The sequence below is a fragment of the Pyxicephalus adspersus genome, chromosome 2, assembly GCF_032062135.1.
Source record: "Pyxicephalus adspersus chromosome 2, UCB_Pads_2.0, whole genome shotgun sequence".
NCBI lineage: Eukaryota > Metazoa > Chordata > Amphibia > Anura > Pyxicephalidae > Pyxicephalus > Pyxicephalus adspersus.
In genome coordinates, this window is record NC_092859.1 from 147,018,465 (window position 1) to 147,043,941 (window position 25,477).

The 25,477-nt window shown below is 38.5% G+C and overlaps 1 protein-coding gene across 1 annotated transcript; it reads right to left on the reverse strand.

Annotated features, from left to right (window-relative positions):
- Positions 1 to 25,227, reverse strand: RLBP1 (retinaldehyde binding protein 1). The gene is made up of 8 exons (XM_072402716.1): positions 25,038 to 25,227; positions 18,084 to 18,123; positions 16,983 to 17,111; positions 15,094 to 15,298; positions 3,919 to 4,097; positions 3,522 to 3,680; positions 1,927 to 2,037; positions 1 to 355 (listed from the first exon to the last, which is right to left on the reverse strand). The coding sequence occupies exons 2-8, from the start codon at positions 18,093 to 18,095 to the stop codon at positions 197 to 199; spliced, it is 954 nt and encodes a 317-aa protein (XP_072258817.1). The 5' UTR covers positions 18,096 to 18,123; positions 25,038 to 25,227; the 3' UTR covers positions 1 to 196.
- Between the last annotated feature and the right edge of the window lie 250 nt (positions 25,228 to 25,477).

A 25,477-nucleotide genomic window follows, 5' to 3' on the forward strand; every position in this document is an offset into this window, starting at 1 on the left:
TATATTGTTTTCTGTACTATGGATTTATATCTATCCACATATAACCTTTTTTGTATATACAGTAGATAGATAACAGACATTAGATATCTAAATAATATGTCAGTGCCTACATCAGATGGCTTAATAACTACCAGAAGAACTAACAGGATTGTATTAACATAATGATAGTAAAGGTACATAGCATTTATTCTGTTCTTTAAAGAGCCGTATCTTCGGAGTCATTTCTTGGTCCAAAGAGCCTCTCCGACACTGTTCGCCCATCATATTTTGGCAAATTTCCCCCAAAGTCCGCTGGCAGTATGTCAGGGTCAATTTCCTTGTAGAAACTCTCCAGGTCATCTCCATGTACAAACACCTAAAATATTTAAATTCATTGAGCATATTTCTGTGAATACTGGTGGCATTGCAGAATTAGTTTTAAATTGCTCTCTGCAAAAATTGCAGTTGGTAAAACCAAATCCTTTAGGGTGCATACTGTTTTTTTTAAGTTTGTGTTTTAGAAAGGATTGAAAAACTAGACTGCTCATTAGCAATTTTAGAATAGATTAGCAATGGCTAGTTTTCTCAAAATTTCCTCAACCAAGATCAAAGCATAGTATGGAGAAAGAAGACATTAGGAACTTGGTTCCACCAATGCCAGATGCCAAGTATAATTTCCTATTACAGATTTTTAAGCATCCAGTTATATAGACATTAGTTCAGTGAAGTCATGGGCACACATGACTCTACTTTAGGGTAGGATTAAGATTTTCACCACTTAAGGCATTATTGCTAACAAAGGTTTGCATGTCCCTTCTGCAATTAAATTCTTCCTGCTTTCAAATTTAAAAGAGAAATTTTAATTTTACTTTACCATAAAAATTGGATTACTGAGGTAATTAAATCATGTCCATTGTCACACTTACCTCTTCCTCGCTAAAGCGCAGGTGCCTCTCCTCTGTGCATGCGGGCAATTCTTATCCTGGGTGTGCCTGCTCTTCTAAGTGTTATCAGTTTCACCGAACCCGCCAGCCAATCAGGAAATAGCCTCTTAATAATCCCTGGCTATTTATCTAGCTCAGACACAGCATTCAACATTTGTGCAACGTGTCTCCACTACTGGCAAGTCCCCTAGCTCTGCTGAGCCTTTACTCTATAGCTGTGGTTTAATTTAGTGCTCTCCCTGTCCAGCTCCTGTGTTAATCCCCTATTGCCCAGTCTGGTCTTTCCCTGCCTGACCCCTGGCTTGTGATGTCACCTCTCTTGCTTGCTGACTGCATCAGCCCTGGCCTTCCCTGACAATTCTTCTGCTTAGTGATTTGGTACCGTGTAAAATCCTCCTACCCACCCTGGTGTGCCCAAGGAATGCAACCTGGCAATAACCAGCAGCGCAATATCCTGACCACTAGGGGGTCTTGAGAAACTTGGTTACTGCTTAGACTCTGCGCCGTGACCCTTCTCAGGGCTCACACTATTTCTGTGCAAGCCATAGCACCCCCTAGTGGCCCTGTCTTCCCAAGCATGACATCCATCTCATTCCAGAGTCCATAAATTACATCAGTTAATTCTGAGGAATAATGCCTAAATAGGAGTGTTTTTGTCCAAGCCATTATTTTCATTCTTAATACCAAACATTCCATGTCTCTAATGGTAGACTAAATTGATATTAATCATTTCCACGAAGCTTCAGCAAAACACTCAACTCTCAAGGTTTGCACTCTGGATATAAAAGCAGAATTATCTTTCAATTATGGCATCAATAACCCTTCTCTGGAAGCCTTCTGTGCTTTCTAAGAAATGATGAGCATACTGTCTGTCAACATAATGACCTTATTGTTGCTTATCTTAAATTACATTAAGAATAGCCTTGTATGGAGGCGTTGAGTCATGGTAACATAGTGTATAAGCAACTCCCAAGATAACAAATATTGCTTTTTTCTGACTCACCCTCTCAAGAAGTTTACTTTTCAGAAATGGTTTTACAACATTGTAGGTTGTAGTAAAGTACCAGGGTTGGTGTATGAAATGAACCGCTTTAAACCTGGCAGGAAAGGAGTCCTGTTGAAAACAAATATAAGCAAAATATAAAGTTACAAAATACATACTGATTCTAGAAACAAACCATACTTGTAGTAAAGAGACATAGTTATAGTGATTCAGGCTGTTACAGACCTAAAAGCATTGAAACCGAACTCGCAATCTGCCATTTGTTGAAAGATTCTGCCGTAGTTCCAAGTATTGGGTGCATTTTCTTTTGGGCATTTTTGCCTTGTGAAAGTGGCATTTTAACAACATGCAATATTAAATCGCTGTTCATAAATTTGTTTTAACTTTATGCATGCACTTATATAATTAGGATGGTAAGCTCTGTTGGGCAGGGTCCTCTTCTCTTCTTAAATCGTTGTTTGTACATGTCAGATAGGCAGGTTTGTCATCTGTAGCCCCTATTTATTATACAACCCGGTTATAGCGGGAGGCCAGAGATGTTTAACTTCATTGAAAATTAAAATATGGTGAGAAATTCCAGAGATACATGCAGTTGAACTTACATTCAAATCTGTAGTTTACTTTATCACCTAGACCCTAATTCTTCCTGAGATATCCCTATTGACCCATGATGCATCCATGGCATTTTAGGACCCTTTGGATAACCTAACAGTGCTCGCCAACATTTCCAACCTCAGGGACCACTAAATTCACCGAACTCAGACCGGGCATGTGTGGGGAGCCGTGTATCACTCAAAGGGGAATAAACGTCCTACAGAGTGACGTCATGATGCCAGAACCATCCCACTCTCCCATCACAGGCTTAGATCTGCTTGCTAAATGCCGGGGGGTACAGTAGTGCAGGGCTGTGGATGCAACAAAATAGTTGTGTCCACAGCCCTGCGCTACTGTTCCCCCCCAGGATGTTTAGCAAGCAGGTCTGAGCCTGCGATGGGACAATGGGCAGTTGTGTCCATACGAGGGAGAGAGCCGGGGATCACCAAAATATTCTCTGCTGACCCAACAGGTTGGAAGACTTCTTTCAAAGGATTTGCATGATTTCAGCTGCCTATATTTCTGCGTCTTTAAATTGTTTACCCTTAGGGCAACATCTCCCTATAAATATTTTATTTTCAAAGGTTTTTTGAGTTTTTGTAAGTATTGAACGCCAATAGTGGGGGTGTAAGTAGGGAATAAGCAAACAGCAATACTTTCAATCAAACAGTTACAATACACATGAATTACAAGAAGTAGTGTTATAACATTATTTGTAAAATCTAAGGATCAGGCAAGGATTCCAAACACAGAAACAAGACATGGAGTGCACCATAGCTCTAGCCTAAAAACTTTGTAGTCTGTCCCTATAAACATTTTATTAGTACGTTCCATCAACATTGCCCAGGTCTGTGCCAGGTTTACTACACAGCCGTATGATTTTTTTTTTATTATGTAGTTATTTATATCAGCATCAGCTTTTTCTAAAGACTTCCAACCACCAAATATTGGCTACGTTAATAGGTAAGCAATCGCAAATTTTGTGTTGATTGTGAATTTACCTGCAGCATGTCCACCATCTTTTTCAGTTCATATGGTTTAATGCCAGAAGCCTGTTGCATTGTGAATCCTTTAAAGTTTTCTATAATACAGAAGCCATTGATTTGTGTCTCTTCATTTTCCAGTAGGTCCTCCAGAATAATACAATAGGCACGTAAGATCTAAAAAAAAAATCCAAATACTAAGTTTTTAATGATTATATATAATACCTGCTAGAGCTTGTGAAATAAAGTGGTTGTCTCTACGGCATATTTATATATCACTCTGCACAGATCTGGAAGAAATACACAGAACATACAGTAATTGAATTTATAGTACACAAACCTTGTACATTGGGACAATATTTGCTCATCCCTTTTCCCTAGTTTTATAGGAATTTGGTATCAAGTTAAGACAAACCTCGTCAAAGGTGATCTCCTCGTAATCCCAGTTTTCAATGTTAAAAAGGAGAATGACTCTTCCATTTTTGTCTCTACTGGGCAGAATTCCTGGATATCCAGCATCTATTGTGCTTCGTACCGCCTCCGGGGTCAGGTTTTCAAACAGCTCTGGGTATTGTTGACGGAAGTTGACGTAACCTGTGTGAAAGATTAAGTGTAAGTGGTCAGTGTGGTCTCTGTGAGGTTTACCAGGTTTGAGTGTTGAAAACTAATCCCGGATTCTAAAACCTAGATCAGTATACATGAGACAGAACAAAAGACTGGTACCAGTGTAAAGTGTTGATCAGAATGTTCTTCCAGGAGATCTACAAACTTTGGCTTGGAGATCAAAAAATATGGGCTAAGGCTTTCCTAGTGAGTGATAAGCTGTCCTAATTTATTGTTTCCCATTAAGCTCTTATTGGGCTTTGAGGAGCTCGTGCTCGTTCTTAGGGTGAGTAGACGCTTTGCATTGGCCAGTCTTAAGCTCGTGCAAAAATCTAGCGAGCAGTTCTCGGATGTTGTTTAGCATTCTGCCATTGCAGATCACTAAACAACTGATCAGGGATAACTACTATGCGGGCAGACACAGAGGGTTGCCTCCAACTTGTCTTTCCCTGTCCTCAGAACTGAACATTGCTGCGTGTATAGCACGCATTTCAGTGTCACCAGGGCTAGATTTGTACTTTTTTTTTATCCCCTGGGGCAGCTAGCTTTTGCTTGTAGAACCTTTTATTGAGGGGATGAGGGCTGTGATTATAGAGGGAGGTTGGTCAATGGTGGGAGACATGATGGTCAAGCTACCACTAGCTCTGCTCAATGCTAAATATTTTTATGTATAATAATGATAATTTTAAAGCTGTCGTCATACCAGTAAAAATGTCACCCCATTGGCCATGGCATAGGTTGCCTTGAAGGAAATTCAGTCTTGAGTGTCACTGGAATCAATAATGAAAGATAAATTCCAGAGACAAAAATTGACGTGTATGGGTCTTAAGTGGCAAATGGATTATCTCTTTTTACCACCTCTCACTTTCAGTCCCAGTAACAATGGTTACCAGGGAAAATACAGAGAGTGACTTGGAACTTGCATAATATTAAAAAAATATTGCAGAGGGTTACCTTTAGATTTACTTCCATTCACTAGATGAATTTAAAAAATAGTTTGCACGTGGTACAGTAGGTTTCGATTTAGGCACTAATTTATTAGTAAGAATTGGTGGTCCAATTCTTTATTCTCAACTTTTTTTAATCTTATGACCACTTTTATGGATGAGATTAACACAATATTGTAATTTCTTATTTCTGGTGATGATTGCCATCTTTATAAATGAGCCCCACATTCTGATAAATATCCTTCTATTGTTTGAATTATCCATAGCTGGGTATAGCTTGGATGTTTTATATCGTGACGGCCCAATAAATGCTAGTTCTGTAGGCATTGTACTTTCTTGATACGAAAAGCATTAGCTTCATACCCATGTCAGTTGATTTCTAACTAAAATTTGTCTCAGGCAATAAAATGGCATGTGTACAGCAGTCCCCCAACATTATTCATCAATCTGCCAAGGTAAAGTAATGTGTAACTGACTGGGAGCTACCGCTAAGTTTTGCAATTAGGCTATGTACACATGTGCAATCATTGTCATTGAAAGGGATCCTTCACGAACCTTTCCAATGACTAATGACTGAACGATGCATGAACCAGTGCTGTACATATAGCACTGTCCTGCTCTATGGAAGGGGGAGGGGGGAGAATGATGGAGCGGTACCCTGCTGCGCTCTCCCCCTTCACTTTACGATCATTCATTGACCATCGTCCATGGATCCGCCACGACAGTAGTTCGGACAATAGACGACGAGCGCTGTACAAACTCAAGATTCTTATCCGATATCGGCTCTGAGCTGATTATCTGACGAGAACTATTGCACGTGTGTACCCAGCCTTAAAGAGAGCACAGTGGGTGCCATTCACCCATTCTTCCCTTTCCATAGAAAAGAACAATGCTGTGTGTGCAGCGCTTGTTCATTTATCTATTACTGGAAACAATCACAAAAGATAGTTTCCAGGGACAGTATTCTGACACCTATTTGACCTCTGTTCGGGGCTTTACTCCGTAATCATCATTAGTATTCCTGAAACAACACATTTAGGAATGCAATTTACAAAAAAAAGATATGCATAGCAATGGGATAAAGTCATCTCCCCTGGGACCTCTCATCATGCTGGTATAAAGCAAAGAAAAATGAGAACCCCAACTAGATCAGTTTCAGGTCAACAGCCCGTGCAAGCATAACAGAAAGTGTTACACAACTTTTTATAACATCTCTGCTGTCCTTACCCATCAGAAAAGCAGATTGTGTATATAAACAAAGCGTCCCATATCCTTTAACACAATTTTCTGAAAGCGTCCCCCAGCATACAAGCATGTTGTGATTTCTAACAAGAGTCGTTTATGTGTCAATGATCATTTCTCAGAAGTAAAACTAATAGTATCTGTCTACTCCCTCGTGCTAACCCCACCGCTTTGCTTCCTGAGCGTTCCGCAATCCATGTGGTAGGGTAATATTAAATAGAAGCAGCGGAAATGATTCCTGAATGAGGAAATCCTTGTGAAGTTGGTTACAAGATGGTAAATGTTTCGTTTTTTGCTGTGTGTTTAGTTAGTAAGGGAAAACTTCGGTCTCAGAAGGGGGGATATGTAGCTCCCACCAGCGCACAGCCTGTATGGAGCGACTGTGTCCTGCTATTTCCACTTATATAGTGAGTTCTTTATATTCCAAGCCCTCAGCAAGTCAGCGTCTATTTTATTACGTCTAATTCACAAGTTCTGCACGTAATAACGGCTCCTTAGGGTTTTCAACATTAAGACCTGGAAAGTTCCAACTTTTAAAGGAAAGTCATTGAGAAAGACGTTATTTTAATGGAGCCGTTAAACGTCTCCAATGCTTTGATGGCTGGAGTACTTTTAGAAAGAATTTAATTTTTTAGGTGTTTAGGTATTCTTCCCATTCCTGCCATGAGTATGAACGTTGACGTGAAGCCTGCTTGAGTCCATAAAATGTATTTTTTCTTTACATTTATGACATTTTCCAGCTGGCAGAGAGAAGTTTTATGAAATGATCCAGCTAGCAGAATTATGGTACAGTTATTATTTTCATGGAGTGCAGTATTTCCAGCCTAATGAAGTCATGTTATATGAAAATCAGATGTAAATAAAACAGGTGGTTTCTTTTACTTTTATTAGGATGGCAGAATTCCAAGATGGGATTTCTGTCTAATAAAGTCAATAGGGCAGTTATGCGCATTGGGGAATACAAGTTGAAGCATATTTTCTATTTTATCGTCATAATCTTGTTTGCTGTAGAATTTTGGGCTCAATTAAAAAGAATCGGTCATGAATATGTAAATTGCAGAACAATTTAATTGTGTCTGCTTGTCCTATTTGGAAATATTATGTTGAAGATACTAATAGAATCTGAGCAGAACTTATTTTTTTATAATAAAAATATAATGAAAACATACACACTTGTAAAATTGTGGCACCTATTTCTGAAAGTTTGGATGTGACATTCACCCAACATTCTCCTATTTACTGAGCAAGATTGGATTTTGAACATTGCTTCTATTTATTACAGTGTTTTTCAAACAATTGCCTGGTAAAAAAAGAGAATCATTCACAAGCAAATTTAATAAAACAGGATTTGCCCAACAGCTGTTTTTTTTAATAAAATCATACACCATTTCTACTATTTATGACTCAGTAAATGTGAACTCAATAAAAAACTAATTTTCAAACCAGGCTCGTCTCCAGGTCATGGGACCTGCATGGCCAGAAAAGGGCGAACATGTCCGTGGCAATTGCAAAGGCCCCTAGTACCTGCCTGGCTGGAAAAGAGCGAACGTGCTCCTCCTTGTAATGTAAGTCCTTCAATACCCTGCCTGGCCAGAAATAGGTGAAAGTGTGCTCCCCCCCTACCCCGGCAATACAAGGCCCCTTATAACCTGCCTTGCCAGAAAAGGGCGAACATCTGCTCCTCCTGGCAATGCAAGACCCCCATACCATGGCTTACCCAAAAACAGTAAGACACCAACCATGTAGCTCGCTTCCTTCCCCCAACAGTGGGCAGACTATAGTTAGGGGAAAGGACATTATCTCCACCACTTGTGCCCCAATTGATTTTGTGGATCTGTGGAGGAGGGAGCTTATTGGAATCTAGAAGGGAATTTTAATAAGAGGGCCACCAGATATCCGGCCCCTCACCTTGTGAAATAAGTAAAGGGTACATACTACTTCTTACCCATTCATAGAAAGGTAAAACCTATAAATCGGCACATCAATCACAAAAGACAGCTCCCAACTCCTTATTGCTGATATATTTTCCTTTACATGCCTTTGTCCCATGCCATGTGTGTAATAAGCACAATTCCTTCTATTTCATAGTATATTATTAATCAGAGTCATATTGCATGATTAGAGCATATCCTGTCCAGAGGGAGAGCTGACAAATAAAGCATTTTGTTTATGCTGTCATCATTTGTCATTGGCAGTCTTCCTAATTTGTTTGCACTTCAGTCAGAAGCTTATCTTCACCTCTCTCTATAGAAACATTCTACTAACAGTGGGGATCAAAGTCCGAGACACTTCCTGCCAGCTCAGCCTCCCAAAGATATTGGGAAAAAAGCAAGTTTACCATTTTAGGTACTTACTGTATCTTTAAAATGAATTATGTGCCTGGAAGTAAGAATAGGAGCAGAGAGGAAACTGTGACTACAGCTCCACAAGAAGAGAAGAGTTTCCATTGGAGTTGTCAGCACTAATAAAAATCCATTTGTTTTCCAAAACATCTACTAGGAATACTAGGTCCACTATCCACTAAGTCAGAGCTTTGCTTTCGCAACACGTGTGCGTATTTCTTTTCTTTACAAACGGAAATATACAAAAAGAAATATAGAAATAAAATATAGAAATATATAAAATCACTGCTTATTCCTGTCAAGTAGGAATACTCAAAACATCGAATTCTCTGTTCCATGACTTCTACATGCCATATAAGCTGGCTCAAAAATAAAATCCTTCCCCCCCTTTGCTAAATATGCAGGCTATAATCTTCATTTTTTCAGGGGGAGTAATACCATAAATCATGGTCCCATGATAGCTGGCTAACCGGTCTTTCTTTTCTGCCCTGAAATGTAGGTGTCCCTTTGGCATCATCATATACAATTCAGGATGGGTGCTGTTCCTGCACTGCATATAACGATGGTAGTAAGAGGGGGGAGACACAACTAAAAGAAGAGAAGCATTAAAGCAGAACAAAAAATTAACTTACCTTTACCTAATAAAAGTTCTTGATGCATGTACATACCGATCCCTGTGAGTCCCATGGTGTCTTTGCTCCCCTTTATTTTTGGGGTTCACCATTCCGTCTTTCATTGTCACCTTTTTTTTTTCCAGGTTCTTCATTACATCTCCTGATCTCACCATGTGCAAGCGTTTGATTGGATGACGTGTCTTCCTCCAAATGTAAAAAAACGAGCGCTCATCTCACTGTGCATACTTGAGATTGAATGTTTGTCTTTTTTACATTTGAGAAAAGCCCCTGATGATCCTGTGCCCGATCTGGGGCATGTGCAGAAGCAGCAGCCTACAGCCCTCTGGGATTCATGACATAAGTATCCCAAGAGACTGCAGGTTTCCCCTTCAATCTACACCACCATGGCCGAAAATACAGAAGTGGCAGGTAGTGTGTTACAGAAAAAAATGGTTGTATAAAATAAGGTAGACTACTACAGGTAGTCTCTGAGTTAAAGGCATCCGACATACGGACGACAAATACATATGAACGGGTCTTCCCTGCTCGCTAGTGTGCAGAACGGAGCCTTAATGAGGGAGAGGGGGCCATTTGCATGACTTGCTAAAGAAATCTTTTTCTAAATACAACTGAGACTGAGCTCTTCCGCAATCTCTTGTACCTCTTTAAAGACCAAGACAAACTCCGCAGTTGTTTCTTTTTGCATTTCAAAGAACAGCTTGCTCCAGGAGTTATTGAATGTCTAGGCTCCATATACATTTTTTTGCTTTGCTTTGTTTGTGATTAGCTCACAGTGAGGTTTTTATACAGTAACTGACACCACGCTGCCTAATAATATGTTGAGACAAACATCTCTCCTAATTGCATTATTAAAATAATGTACCTGTTCCAACTTACATACAAATTCAGCTTAAGAACAAACCTACAGTCCCTATCTTGTATGTAACCCGGGGACTACCTGTATATTTAAAAAAAATATTATATAAAAAAAATTAAAAAACAAACTCATTATTATATAGTGTTAAATATATGTAATGAGAGGTACGCTTCAAGAGAAAATGGCAGATGGATGCAGAAACATGGATTTCATTAGATTGTGAGCCCCTCTGAAGGAAAGTTAGTGACATGACCATGGACTTTGTTTTTATATAGCACTGACATACTTAAGCTACGTACACACTTCCAATTTTTATCGTTCAAAATGAACGACGAACGAACGACGAACGATCGATTGGGCAAAAATCATTTGTAAAAAAGTAACCAACGACGCCGACGAACGAGGAAAGTCGTTGGAAATGAACGACCGGACCGGCGGATCGGATTGGACGACGATCGTTGACCATCGTTCGTGTGTACGATCGTTCATTGATCGTCCATGGTCTGAGCATGCGTGATGAACGAACGTTCCTGTGGTGCACGTAACTTCCTGTATCGTTCAAACGATCGCATCTATTGTGTGTACAATATCTACGAACGATCGTGTCGTTATCTGTATGTACAGGATCGGTGCTATACGATCGTTCGCAGATATCGTGCAGGATCGTTCGTCGTTCGTTTACCAACAATAATTGGAAGTGTGTACGTAGCTTAACTCAGAGCTTTACAAAGTAAAAGTGGTACCCAACATTCCCCATTAGACAAAACAAGCTTTATATATTGCATATGCTGGGTGGGGTTGAGTAAATGAAGGACAAGCTCAGGGTTATTTTTTAATCAAATCAATACCCTTGATTTGATTTGCTGCATTTAGTACTATTGCAATTTACCAAAAAAATCAGGAAGGGGCTGCAAATTCCTATGCAAGTCAGATATTCCAACCAAATTCTTAATTTCTTGAAGATGTTTCCATGTTTCCTATAGCAGGCAAGTAATGAGATCAATGAAAACTATAGCAAGAAAAACTTGTAATGTGATTTCTGTCACTTTACATTCGGATCAGCTGTAACGTGTCATTTATGAAATCTGATTGATGGCTGTTAATCAATAGGCGCCGTTTCTTGCACAACACACAGCTGGAAATCACATCAGAGGTTTTACATTGCTCCAAGCTGGTAAGTCCTCACTAGTATTCCAGTCTCCACTGTGACCGCACACCATAGGTGACCAAAGAGCCGTAATTACAATGCTGGGACATGGGCAGGCAAAGGTCAGGTCACTTGTACTAATACTTATTATATCTTTGACTTGGTAATCAATATCAGATCCTGCTCAGCACATTATGACAGAGCAAGATGAACTCATCAGAAATCACTGGAGGCTAAGGAAGTTATTAGGAAAACCAAGGCAACTGTACAACTCATTTATATTTTCAGTGTGTTTTGAATTCAAGAAAAATGTGCAGCTGCTTTTGTGATCATCAGTCCCATACTGTCCTGATTTTAAATTGGAGAATACAGTCTATGGTACGAAATATAACTTCTCAAAAAAATTGCTCTAATAACAGAAGTAATGTGCTGGGTCCCTAAATGGTTGCAAATACAATGTTCACTACAATAGAAATATATTATATTGGGACAGGTGAAAGGTGTACTGCCTAATGTAAGAAGATAAAGTGAAGCTGTGCCTACTTTGAATACCTAATTAGGTGTAAGGGGAATAAACAAAACAGGTTTTCTTCTAGTACATGTTTGTGTAGTTTAATTGTAGCATGTGATTATGTATTTTTATTGTAGCACAAGATTGTGTATTTTTATGCAGCATCATGTTAATTATTAGAAGTGAACAACATCTACTTCTGTAATAAATCAACCCACCAATCAACCTAAATGACTGCTGTGCATTACTATGGAGGAGAGCACATCTGGGTGCCACTCTCCCATCCCCCCTCCTCATCGAACAGATTGGTGCTGTGTACACAGTGTGCTTTCATTTATTTGTCAATGGAAACAATCACGGAAGTTTGTTTCCACCTCTCCCAAACTCTCCTGTATTCTGTAAACATTGCATGATATGTACTTTGACTTTGTGCATCACTTTTCCTACTATGACAACATCATGCAAGCTGCAGCATTGGATGTCATGAAATGGAATAATAGGGGAAGGCGACAAACACAAATTTGATGCAGCTTTGCAAGAATCAGTAAAAAATTAGGCCATGTCAATTTGTGAAAGAGGGAAACTTGAGTAGAAGAAACTGGAAATTATTGTGTGACATCTCTTAGATTGTAAGCTCTTCAGGGCAGGGTCCTCTCCTCCTCCTGTGTCACTGTCTCTATCTGTCTGTCATTTGCAACCCCTATTTAATGTACAGCGCTGTGTAATATGTCAGTGCTATATATATGCTTTGTATTAAAAATAATAATAGTTCAGCGTTCTTTGCAAAAACGACTGCAGTAAGGCCGGACAGTTTGTATTATTGTAGAAGGGACATTGCTAATCTCTTCTGCAACAAAAAAAAAAATCTGCTTGCTCACAATAATTAGATGAGTAAGTCACTTTACAAACCGGTTCTTTCACATCTAATGCTCCTTACACCCCTCATCTAATATTCCATCAGCAAGATTGTTTTATAGGATTTAAAAAAGAAAAAAAAACATGGGATAGAAAAGAAGACTGGAGAGCAAATAAAATAGTATGAAAAAAAGAAAATAAACTGACACTTTTAACTACTAGAAAGCCAGCAAAACCTAGGTAAGTAAAACACAGACCAACGTCTACATGGGCCCCTAGGCTGCAATGTGGGCCCCAGAGTATCAGGTATGGTACGCATGATGTCAATTCAGCTTGTGTTATGCATGACGGAATCACAAACATTGCTAACGGATGTAAAGTAAGATCACAAGTTTGTTAATCCGTTTCATTTGCCAGGTCTTAACCTTAATTTTCCTATTAAACACATTCATTATTGTTAATATTACACAGTATTTATATAGCGCCAACATATTACACAGCACTGTACAAAGTCCATTATCATGTCACTAGCTGTCCCTCAAAGGAGCTCACAATCTAATATCCTACCATAGTCATATGTATTTAATACAGTCTAAGGTCAGTATTGGGGAAGCCAATAACCTAACTGCATGTTTTCGGAATGTGGGAAGAAACTGGAGTACCATTTAGCTCAATATAAATTTGCCTGTAATCTATGGCACCAAGAGGTGTTTTTATTAAAGAGAATAAAATGGGTTGGTAATGCTGGTGTTGGTAAAAACAAAAAGTGCGGATTTTTATAACATTTAGGTTGTTGGTTTTCCTTGGAGCTGGCTGGCTATGCCGCCATGTGTATGCACCAAGCTTTATGTTATAGAACATGATAGTAAGTCTGTCTGCCTGCTTCTTGCAGGTTAAATAACATAGAACAGCGGTCGCCAACGTTTTTGGTCCCGCAGACCACTAAAATTACATGCGCAGGGAGCCGGGTGTCAATCAAAGGGTGAGAAAACTCCCCATAGTGATGTCATCGTGACATAACCCCGCCCACTCTCCTATCACAGATCTGAGCCTACGATGGGAGAGTGGTTGGGTTGTGTCCAGGGGTACAGCCCGTCCACTTCCCTGAGCCCGGGATTTGTACGGGGGACGTGGTGGGCAGCTCTGGCCAGTGCGCCCTGCCAGCAGAGTCCTTCTCCTGACCCCGCTCAGGGGTGCACCGGCCAGAGCAGCAAACCACCGGTTGGCGAGCACTGACATAGAAGCTCATATTCTTTTGATCTAAGGATTCTATTTGGCCATTTACTATTGATTAACTTCTACATAACTCCTCCTATTGACCGCAGTGACCCCAGAAAAGCACTGAAGGTTTTATGTAAATATAATGATTAAATAGTCATAAGGGGTCTTCAGGCACCTATGTGGTCAGTTCAACACCAACAATATTCTAAGTATGCTGGAGAAAAATAATACTCCAATGGGAAGAATATGGACATCAGACCAGCTGGTCAATTGCCCAGGGCCTACACCTTTTCCAGGACCCTAAATGACAGAATGGTTAGGGTGCAGGAAGCTTGAATGATGGGCATTTTGGGCCCTCGTTGCATATTTGCTCAGAATCCCATTTTGTCTTAAAATGTTCCCGTTGCTTGGATTCTTTAATAGCTAGAAAAACTGTACCATAATTCCTGACTCTGCTCCTGTCCTGGAAGTTTATGTATTCACGTCCACTATGTTCTGCAACCTCCTGTTGCATTCTCCATATTATGAAAACCAAAAAAACTAGCCTGTAATATGAGAATTTCCCACGTTGGCCAGAGAAAGTATATAGAATCAAGAACTCACAGATATCCTAATATTAGAGCAATAACAGAGAGAAATAAAAGACACCAAGTTAGTTTGGGTTAACTAGAAAAAAGTTTGAGATGTAAAGAACTAAATACTTGTCCTTAAGTTGAATTTGTATGTAAGTCAGAACAGGTACATTATTTTAATAAATGCAATTAGGACAGATGTTTGTCTCAACATAATATTAGGCAGTGTGGTGTTAGTTACTGTATAAAATCCTCACTGTGAGCTAATCACAAACAAAGCAAAAAAAAATAATTTATGGAGTCCAGACATTCATTAACCACTGAAGCAAGCTATGCTTTGGTATGCAAAAAAAAAACTGCAGAGTTTGTCTTGGTCATTAAAAAGTTACAAGATGTTACAGATTAGCTCAGCTCTTAAGATCACCCACAACCTCAGCTGGGTTTAGCAAAAGATTTCTTCTGCAAGTCATGCAAACCGTCCTCCCCCTATCAAGCCTCAATCCTGCACACAAGCGAGCAGGGAAGCCTGTTCGTATCTAGGAGTCGTCCATATGTTGGATGTCCGGGGGCTACCTGTAATATAACCATGGTGGGTGAACATAAAATTAAATAAAGGCCCTACCTTCCTAAGCATGTTCTTGGCTGGATATTATCCTTACCTTTCAGAAGATCATAAGCTCTGTTAATATTATATTTTCTTGCTCGTATGAATCTTAGAAAGAAGCCATCCTCCTTTCCGGCCACCTTTTCTGCTACGGCTTTACAGAGGTCGTCTCCAGAACTGGCTTTCTCCTTTACCATCATCTGAATCTCTTTTATCGCTGATTCTCTCTTCTCATCTGTCTCATTCAATTCATCTTTAGCCTTACAGATGGAATATAAAAACACTTGGTAGAAATATTAACCATACATATTACAGACATTATTCTTCAAGCTGCTATAGAAAATAGATATATAGATCTATGAATGTCTATAGCTTTACAAGCAAAACTTAAGACATATTAAGTAATTTCTCCAAAATGTTGGCAAAAATCATAAGATTTTAGTGGTATTTCACTCTTTGGTGAAATAAGTTGAAATCTGGTTGGAAAGTGAACTTTTTTGGTTCTCTAATGGTGTATTGGGCTTTACATTGCTCATGAGAGTTACAGAAGTTATTTCAACCACACTGTTGACATGCTAAGAGTTATAAATAAACTAAACCACCCAATTTGTCCCACCAAAAATCAAAATCACATACTTTAAATAAAACAACATCATTTGCCTGATCAGCTCACAAATCTTCTACTTTAGAAGAATTTCACCAATGGTGAAACTGGTTCAGTAATGTTTAGTTATCTCAACATTTTACTTTGTCTTATGAAATAGGTATAAAGCTAAAGATTCTTGGAATTAATAACATCACTGATCATAATAGCAGTTAACAATATAATCAATAAGGATTTTTTTGATTAGTGTACTTGGTACCCATTCACTGATTCCATCTCCTCTAGAGCTTTGGACCTGGGGGTAACTACACTGGGGATCAGGGGGTCATTTGCCCCTCTAGACCACCACTAATAAAACATAGGCTGGTGGTCTTAAAGGAAGATACTTCATGGCAGGGCTCACAGTCAGAGACCCATTTTAGGACTACCTCATTAATCTGGAAGGAAAAGGTCTACAGCCTTTAATTGTCATATGATTAAAAACAGCCAAAAAGGTGATATAAAAAAGGAACCATGGCATCATGTTGCATGGTACGCTTATTTTACCTGGGGGATGTCTGTCCCTAACATAAAGGACCTGATTTATTGAAGTTGTCTAAAATTATAGAAGATAGACTATCACTAGAGAACCTAGGGGATCCAGCAAACAAGGAATGAATCTGGTCCATGATTAAAGTCATTTGCCAAATAATGGAGAATAACTTTTAAGAAATCTACTCTAAGTTTGCTGAATCACCCAGGTTCTCCCACGATAGTCTATCTTCTCCAGGCTTAGAAAACTTTAATAAATCAGGTCCAAAAGGTCTAGCTCAGGACCATCCAACCGCAGTCCTTGAAGGCCACATATTAATTTTACCCAACCCTTACCAAATTTACAGCTGCCGGAGACCTACTAAGAATGTGTGGATCACAGCCCTTGAGGACTAGACAAAGTAGTTCTGGCCTACCTGATTGTATTCCATTCCCCCAAGGCCAAAGCTTCCCAGTGTTCTCCTACTTCAGACTATTTAGCATTTAAGTTTAATCATTAATGGTTAGTTCATAACAGTCAAACACAAATTGTTTTTTTTTCTAGTGGTAAATTATCACCTCCTGCATTTGATAGATCAGCCCTCGTCTTTTTTTAACAATGGGAATTAGAATTTAGATCAGGCATTGACTATGACAGTGATCCATATTTATGGGGGTTATAAGTTAAGACATTGGCCCTGGGGCCCAATGAAAAGATATTTTATAATTAGATAATATGTAATTTTTTGGAAAATGGAAAACAAATCTAGCCCCAATGGACTTCTTTTTATAAGGGGACCCCAAGGTTTTTCCACCTTCAGCCTGCTTACCTTCTGTACTGTGTGTTCTGGAAGCTTCTCACATTTGCCAAACACCGGGCCATGGTCTTTGGTCGTCAAGCGTTCCAACTTGGCACGGAGGGACTGTTCCTCCTCAGTTACTATACGGTATGTTCCTGTCTGGGAACAGAGCACATACATCATCTTTCCATCACCCTAATAAAATATTACTTGCCATGCACGGATGGAGGACCGGATGAGGTTACATAGTGAAGTTCTAAGCCCCAGTTGATGCCCTTTTTGGAACATATAAGCATATGTACACTGCTGAATATATTGCTACTTTATCCTGTAGACTCTAAAATACTGTCAGTTATGTTTCCTTTTCATCATGGCTGCCATGAGTTAACATCCCCCATTTTTATGACTTCATTGCTAAGGGACATGTGCCAGCCTGACCTGATTTATAGTTTTTGCTGCTCTAGGCTATAAAAACTGGAAAGAAACACAAAGCCTACGTTTTCTGGTAATACACATCTAATGTACATTCAGATATACCCTTGTGCAAAGTATTTGATTGAGATTGAATTCGATTGTATTGCAGCCATCAGAAGTGGAGCTGTACCAACCTATTTTTTTTTTGACAAGAGAAAAATATTTGACTGCTACAGGCAGCAGCTCAACATTATCCCAATTTTTTCTTATGGTTTCCTAAGGTCCATTTCAGATCCACAGTGAGCTGCAGTGTCCTGCCATGGGCTTAACCACGGTCCCAACCTTTCCTATCCAAATGGGAGGTGTTGGGAACCATTTATTGCGCTCCCAGGAACTGCCAACTGCAGAGTTTGCACGGCAACCTATGAGCCTCATGAGAATTCTCCACTTATTTTAGCAGAAAACCTGATATTTTGATCCTTGTGTATCTAAAAGTTCAGTGTGGCCATTACTCTCCATTGTACAATTCTCCACCCATCATGAAAATCCATTTGTCACATGAACTGATACTCAGAAGGAGCGGGATCCTGCAAGTCATGGAAAAGCATTTATACCAACCAAAGGGTATTTATTTAGAAAAACAAATAAAAATCTATAATGGAAAAAACACACAAAGGACTGAGAACGTAAGGATTTCGATGAGAAGTTAATACTTACAATTTCTGACATCTCACTTCTTCTGTGTCCACGCAAGAAGCTGGAGAAATAATTAAAGCAAAGGAAAAAAATATAAGGTGTAAATGTTACAAAAGTGCTTTCTATAATTGCTTGTATTTCTCTTTTGTATATGCAGCAAGCTTCTACAAGCCATTTCTATTGGATAAAAGTAGACAACTTTCTAGTTATTTGAAGAAAGTCAGATGGATATCATTAGGACTAATATTATATGTCACAATCCAGAACCAGGAGACATGACAATGTGCAAAAAGCAGTAACCCACAAAAACAGTTTTCTGTAAATGTATCAGTCAAATCTAAATGTTAATTTTATTTTAGCTCTGATTTGTTACTGATGGTTTTTACATTTGGCACATCACTCTTTGCCTTATTACGGGGGACATTATTTCCTTTTTTGAAGTTACATGTAATTTGTGATTTTATATAATCCAATGATTATATCTATGTGTGTTAATGTAACAAAACACAGGTTTTATGTATAGAATGCATTTATAGTTTTTTTTAGATGGGGCAAAGTTTCTGATGGTAAAAGCTGATTGAAAACAATAGCAGTAGTGATCGGTAGCCAGAGATTATGTGACGCAAGCCGGGGAATGACATTAAATTTTAATGAATAATAATAGTGTGATCTGGTAATACTGATATGTGCCCTACATATTCATAATATTATTTTATATGATAATTATACTGTAAGAGACAAAGTTAATACTTACCTGCTCCATGATCTGTGCCTCTAATTTTCATTCTCTTGCACAGCTATGGCCAATGAAGAATCCAACACTCTGATTTGTGCAAGCTACCTTCCTTGTCCACCGAAACAACTTGATTCCTCTGGCTGGCATCTGACACATATGGAACTATTGGATGCGAATGATTCTGAAGCTGGTTTTGTTCAAAGATCGGGGACATGGGAGCCAGACAGGTTTTGGTATTGCTCCTTTTCTTTTTTTGTGACAGAGTCACTTAAGTAAGTAATGTAATTTTTTAGTGCTGGTAATGTAAAAGTTCTCTGTTACAGGCTTTTGGGGCAAGTCATTCATGGAGTAGTTATTATTATTAACTAGAATTCACAGTGTGCCAACATATTATGTAGTGCTGTACAAAGTCCATAGCCATATCACTAGTTGTCCCTCACAGGAGCTCGCAATCTAATGTCCCTACCATAGTCATATGTCATTAATACAGCCTAAGGTCAATTTGGGGGGAAGCCAATTAACCTAACTGCATGTTTTTGGAATGTTGGAGGAAACCGGAGTACCTGCAGGAAACCCATGCAAACACAGGGAGAACCTGCAAACTCCATGCAGATAGTATCCTGACCAAGATTCAAATCTGGCACCCAGCGCTGCAAAAGTGCGTTGAGTGTTGTATCATGTTAGCCATCAATGAATGCAGAAATTGGGATTTCAAATGATACTTAAGTGATTTATTACCCTTAGCAATGAAAGAGACAAGCTTTTAGGATTACTCAGATCTTTTATTCAGATTTTATGAAATTATAAAGCCTCAGGAAGGCATGTAAGTCATCTTAAAAGCTTGTCTTAACTAAAAGTAGATCTGTCACCTGTAAACCGCCATTTCTTATTTGGTTCTAAAAAAAATGCATCTTGTTTGTTTTATGTTCTGTTCCTCTAATGTCTTCTGAATCACTGAACCAGAATGAATGCAGCTCCAATATTCGGCTTATTACAGAACAATTTATCACTCAGTTATCAGATGCTTGTTTCAGGTATGTGGCTGATGCTATTCACCCCAATCGATCAGTTTTTGCACTTGGATTAGTGAATGTGGTGAAAATTTACAAGAAACTCTAAAAAGTTGGATTTTTCCTTACATATACTTGGATGAATACTTGGATCTCATTTACTAAGTGAAATGAAAAATTACTTGCAAGGAGGTGATTCACTTTGTTACGTGAACAGCCGAAATTCCTTTATCCCTAATCCCTTAGTGGTTGTCTACTTTAAAGTTAGCAAATCAAATGCACGACTTGTAATTCAAACTTTAGGTAAGCAGTTCTGAGACGCCCACAATAAGACTTTGGCCCTGATTTATGAAAGCTCTCCAAGGCTGGAGGGAATACACTTTCAGAAGTGAACTGCGTGATCCAGAAAACATGGAATGGATTTTTAAAAATCATTTGCTGGCAAATGTTTTGAATCCTTGACCAGATCCATTCCAGGTTTGCTGGATCACCCAGCTTCACTGATGAAAATGTATTCCCTCCAGCCTTGGGGAGCTTTAATAAATCAGGGTCTTTGACTGTATGTTCATGCTGGAACTTGCAGTTCTGCAACAAGTGGGTAGCCAAGTAGGCTGTAGATCTATGTTCATTACGTCCATGACTGTGTGTTATTGGTATTGCAGCACAGCATACACAAGACAGACAAGTAACTAAAAGCAAATTAGATTGTAAGCTCTTCTGGGCAAGGGCCTCCCCTCACCACTTCCCACCATTCAATATCCCCCTCCTATTGTGTGATACTTCCCCCACCTTTTAGATTGTAAGCTCTTTGGGCCTCTCCTCTTCTGTGTTCTTGTTTGTATCTGTTTGTCATTTACAGCTCCTTTACAATGTACAGCGCTACATAATATGTTGGTGCTATATACAGTTTAACAATATTATTAATAATTGAAGATATACCATCTTTTATTTTTATTTTTTTTTAATCTGAGTGCTCCAGTTCTCCTAACGCTCTCTGCAAAGTAACGTACACACATCAGATAATAGTCACCTAAGATGAATAATCGTGCTCGTCTTGGGTGGAAATCTGTACAGCAGTCCCCCAAATTGTTGCACGACTGATCAGGAAGCACTGCTTCATTCCTATGAAGAAGAACACAGCTGGGTGCTGCTTGCTTATCCCCCCTCCCTCCCATCTTCATAGAACAGAATAGCAATGTGTGTACAGTGCTCGTTCATTCATCTGTCACTGAAAATGATCACGAAAGATCATATCCAGGGGCGATCCCCCAACCTACATCTGCCATCTTATGAAACTCAGAGGCTGTTGTATAGTTTCTCTTCTGTTGGTGGGACAAATAAAAAAAAAATTTTTTTGGGAGTGACCCAAATTGCAATTTTATTGGAACTCAGTGCCTGAAATTATCCTTAATTTTACTGGCCCTGGCGCTTTTTCATGTCTCTGACTTCTCGCGCAAGGTGTGCAATAATTCCCTTTTGAGACATCTATTGAACGCTGCTAAAGCGTGTATACCTGTTTGCTGGAAGTGCTATCTCTCCCCCAACTGTAAAGATAAATACTGAAGCACCAGCAGTCTGTGGGCACTGAGAAAATACATTTTTGCTCTTTCATTTTGTAATGACTCGTTTTCGTACACCAACCCCAATATCCTTCATAGCTCACCATCTACCTACTCAGCCAGCGAGAAGTTTCTGATATTTTTACTGAAAGCTGTTTGCAGGTTTTAACAGGTGATAGGTTAATTCTCAAAAATGTACTTTACTGTTTGTATAATCCCATGTTATTTAGGAAATGCCAAGGTTTTCTGCAGAAGGTAGGGAGCATTGTGAAACACATCAATGGAAAGAACATGTTGGCACTGAGGTTACTTTCCAAACAGAAAGATAATGCACAATGTTCAATTAACCCTTATGATATGAAATAATAATATAATATAATACATATTCTTCTAACTGGGAATAATGAAGAATAAACAAGAATATTGGAAACAATATATTGTGTTATGAAAGAAATCAACCTATTTAAAAAAGTGATATATAATAAATATAAAATGAATAATGATATAAGATAAAAATTAAATGACAGTAAATAATGTTAGATTTTCCCATTATATGTGTTATATTTCTGTAAGAATAATCATTACAAGGCTGATACAACTATGTAAAACCCAATATATTTATATGCTACAATCATCTAAAAAGTTACATGTTTACATGGGAAACCCTCAATTAAATTGGCAAAGTTAGTTTATTTTCTTTGAGCTAAATCAGGGTTTCACAAACTTTTTAACATGGGGGAACCCCTTGAAATAACTTTCAGGTCTACAGGGAACCCCTTCTATAATTACTATATCCACCGATCACAGTATAATATTCAGAGGGAAGAATTATATGGTTAATTAAATGTCTAAGTTAGCCTTTAGGGAACCCTTGAAATAAATTTTGGGTCTTAGGGATCCCCTGCTATAATTACTATATCCTCAGCTACCAGTACATTAATTTAGAATTCCAATACATTGCTGGCCATTGGGAGGAATGAACAGAAAGCCAAAAAGATCATTGGTGTCAGTTAAACTGTCTTGAGAATCAAAAAATTGTCAAGGAACCCTCAGCAACCTCTGGAGGAACCCTGGGGCTCCACTGAATCCTGGTTGAGAAACAATGATCTAAAATAACATGGTGATAGATTGAATTTAAATTAAGTCTGACAGTTTTTCTGGTTAAAGAATATCGGCCTTATGGTCTTTTTCCTGTTGAAAACATTGGCAATGAGCCCAATTTTCCCAGCCATGACACTACAATACCGGCCATGTATGATCCTGATCTGAATACTGTTTTCCTATAGAATTCTATGTAAATTTTGTACAATAGTATGATCTCAACATGGAAAATGTATATCAAATTACAAATTTGTTTCAGTGTTGTTTCAACAAAAGCAGCCGTGTAAAAATCTTTACATGCAGCTTTGTGAACTCATAAGGCCTAACCTAGAATTTCATGTTATTGGCAGCTTTAAAAAACTGAATTGGCTAAACTAAATATGGCAGCAGAATTGGCTGTGATTCCTTTTGACTTCCAACATTTAAAAACATAATAAGGTATTTCTTGGTGTGTATGCTTTTCCCTTCTTCCCTGCTCTCTTTCTCTTCTCCTTCCTTACCGAATTCTGAATTCCCATAATAGAAAACTAAAATGTTTTTATTTCCTGCAACTTTTTCCTATATGTGAAATTGTATTTCTCAGTTCTTTTCAGTTGATTTTTATGTTTGTATTATTTGTATCAGTCACTGTAGTTGTATTTTAACTATGATTAATATTTTATTATTATTGTTACATAGTATTTATATAGCACTTACATATTGTGCAGCACTGTACAAAGTCCATAGTCATGTCACTAGCTGTCCCTCAAAGGAGCTCACAATCCAATGTCCCTACCATAGTCATATGTCATTATTACAGTCTAAGGCCAATTTTAGGGGGGAAGCCAATTACCATAACTGCATGTTTTTGGAATGTGGAAGGAAACAGGAGCATCCACAGGGGACCCACACAAACTCCATGCAGATAGTGTCCTAGCTGGGATTCGAACCTGAAACCTAGCGCTGCAAAGACCAAAGTGCTAACCACTTTATCTTATATATATATTTTTTGTCAGTCTCAATTACTGTTTCTGGATACTCATTTCACTGTCTGTTTCTATTTGGGGTAAATTTAGAAAGCAGTAAATCTCATGCAGATAGTGCCCTGGCCAGGATTCGAACCTGGTAGCTAGCGCTGCAAAGGCCAGAGTGCTAACCACTGAGCCACCTTATCTTTATTTTACATGTATTATGTATTGTCAGTCTCAGTTATGTTTCCCTGATACTCATTTCGCTGTCTGTATCTATTTGTGGTAAATTTATAAAGCAATGAATCTGACATTCCCTGAAATATTCCTTGATGGAGAATCAATTGCTGATATTGAAACACATGGACCTGGAAGATTCTCTACCAGGGAATGTTTTAGAGAATGTCAGATTCACTGCTTTTGAATTGCTAATAAATATAGAATTAAAAATAGAAAAAAAGGAATATTTATAAATGTTTTCATCCAAGATTCAGCAAATTTTACCTACAATTCAGTTAGAAATAAGTGAACTTTTACTAGAAATAAGTGAATCAACTTTTACTATAATTCTTTGCCTATTTGAATCCAATGCGAAAAGCCTGTAAATGGTAAAACATTTATAAATACACCCCTATGTATTGTTATACATCACTGATTATTGACTACTAGCAAACTTTATATCAAACACAACATTATATCAATGTACAAATGTTCCGGTATAATTCTTTTTTAATTCTCTATTTTTAAACCAGAGAATCTAGCATTCCCTCCTGGGAATCTTCTTGGTCTGTATGTTTCAATGGCAGAAATTCATTCCAATCAGAGAATGTCTGATTGGAGGGGAAATATCATATTTCCTGTTTTATAAATAGATAGTAGTCTCTGCTATAAGAAATTATACACCTAGGAGACAAATGCACTTTACCCCCTGGTAGGTAATCTCCTAACCTTGACCCAGCCCCAGAACCTAACTACCACTAATACCAGGATCAATGGATGCAAAATAAGCTATATTACTATTATATCAGTGTTTCTCAACGTATTTACCATGGGGGAACCCTTCATAAAACTTTCAGGTTTTCAGAGAACCCTTCTATAATTAATATATCCACAGCTCACAGTATATTAGTGTGGTGGCCATTGGGAAAAATGTCTCTTACATTGCTGGCCATTGGGAAGAATATCACCCTTACAGATAGCCAAAAAAAATAATAATTGAAATCACTTAAACTGACCTAAAAGGCACAAATTGCTCGTTGCTCTAGTAAGCCCTAGAAATATCTAGAGGAACCCTAGGGGACCACTGGACCCTGGTTGAAAAACACATTTATTATAAATATAGATTTAAGAATAAAAAAGGGCATTGATAAGTAATGTGAAGTAGTATTGTCAGACCAATACAGAACATAAATTGTCTACCTGATCTAATGAAACATATGGTCCGGCGTATAACTCTGCTAGATAAAAATACTGAAAAGCATCTGTTTCCTGTGCCGCCATCAATCATTATTAGATTACAAAGAACGTGATAACCAAATGGCAAGAACAAAAACCACATACACACCAGGCATAACGAAACCTCCAAGCCTGACTTTCTACAGCAATTAACAGATCAGACTTACCGTTGAACAATGCTATGAAAACGTCAAGGATAGTCAGTGTTGGGTTATAATAAACTGGAAAAAAGCTGATAAATAGGAGAATTTAGCAGAGATGGATGAGCTGTAGCCTTGCTGTGTCCACGGGATGCCAGTCCAAAGCTTCTATAGTCATCGGGTTCGGATTAGGCGTCACAAGGCATTACTCAGTCAGGCTTATTAATTAAATTAGCACAAAACATTCAGGAGATGCCATTAGATGCTACAGAAAAGGAGGAGAGAAGTGACTGGCTGACTGGAGCTTGGAACAATCACTCCATAGCTGGACTCTGAGTCCTGAAATTGTTGTATAACACATTTAGAAAGGAAGTTTCCCTGATTTGGTTCAGAAAGGGTAAATTAAGGGTGACCTGTAAACTTCTTAGTCTTTATTAAGTTAGTTTATTTTCTATAAGCTAAATCAG

Excerpts from the sequence above, each read along its gene's own strand:
- RLBP1 (XM_072402716.1), bottom strand. Across the intron at positions 4,098-15,093 it reads AGCTTATGATCTTCTGAAAG|GTTACGTCAACTTCCGTCAA; the intron begins GTAAGGATAATA and ends TCTTTCACACAG. Across the intron at positions 356-1,926 it reads AAAGTAAACTTCTTGAGAGG|GTGTTTGTACATGGAGATGA; the intron begins GTGAGTCAGAAA and ends TAAATATTTTAG.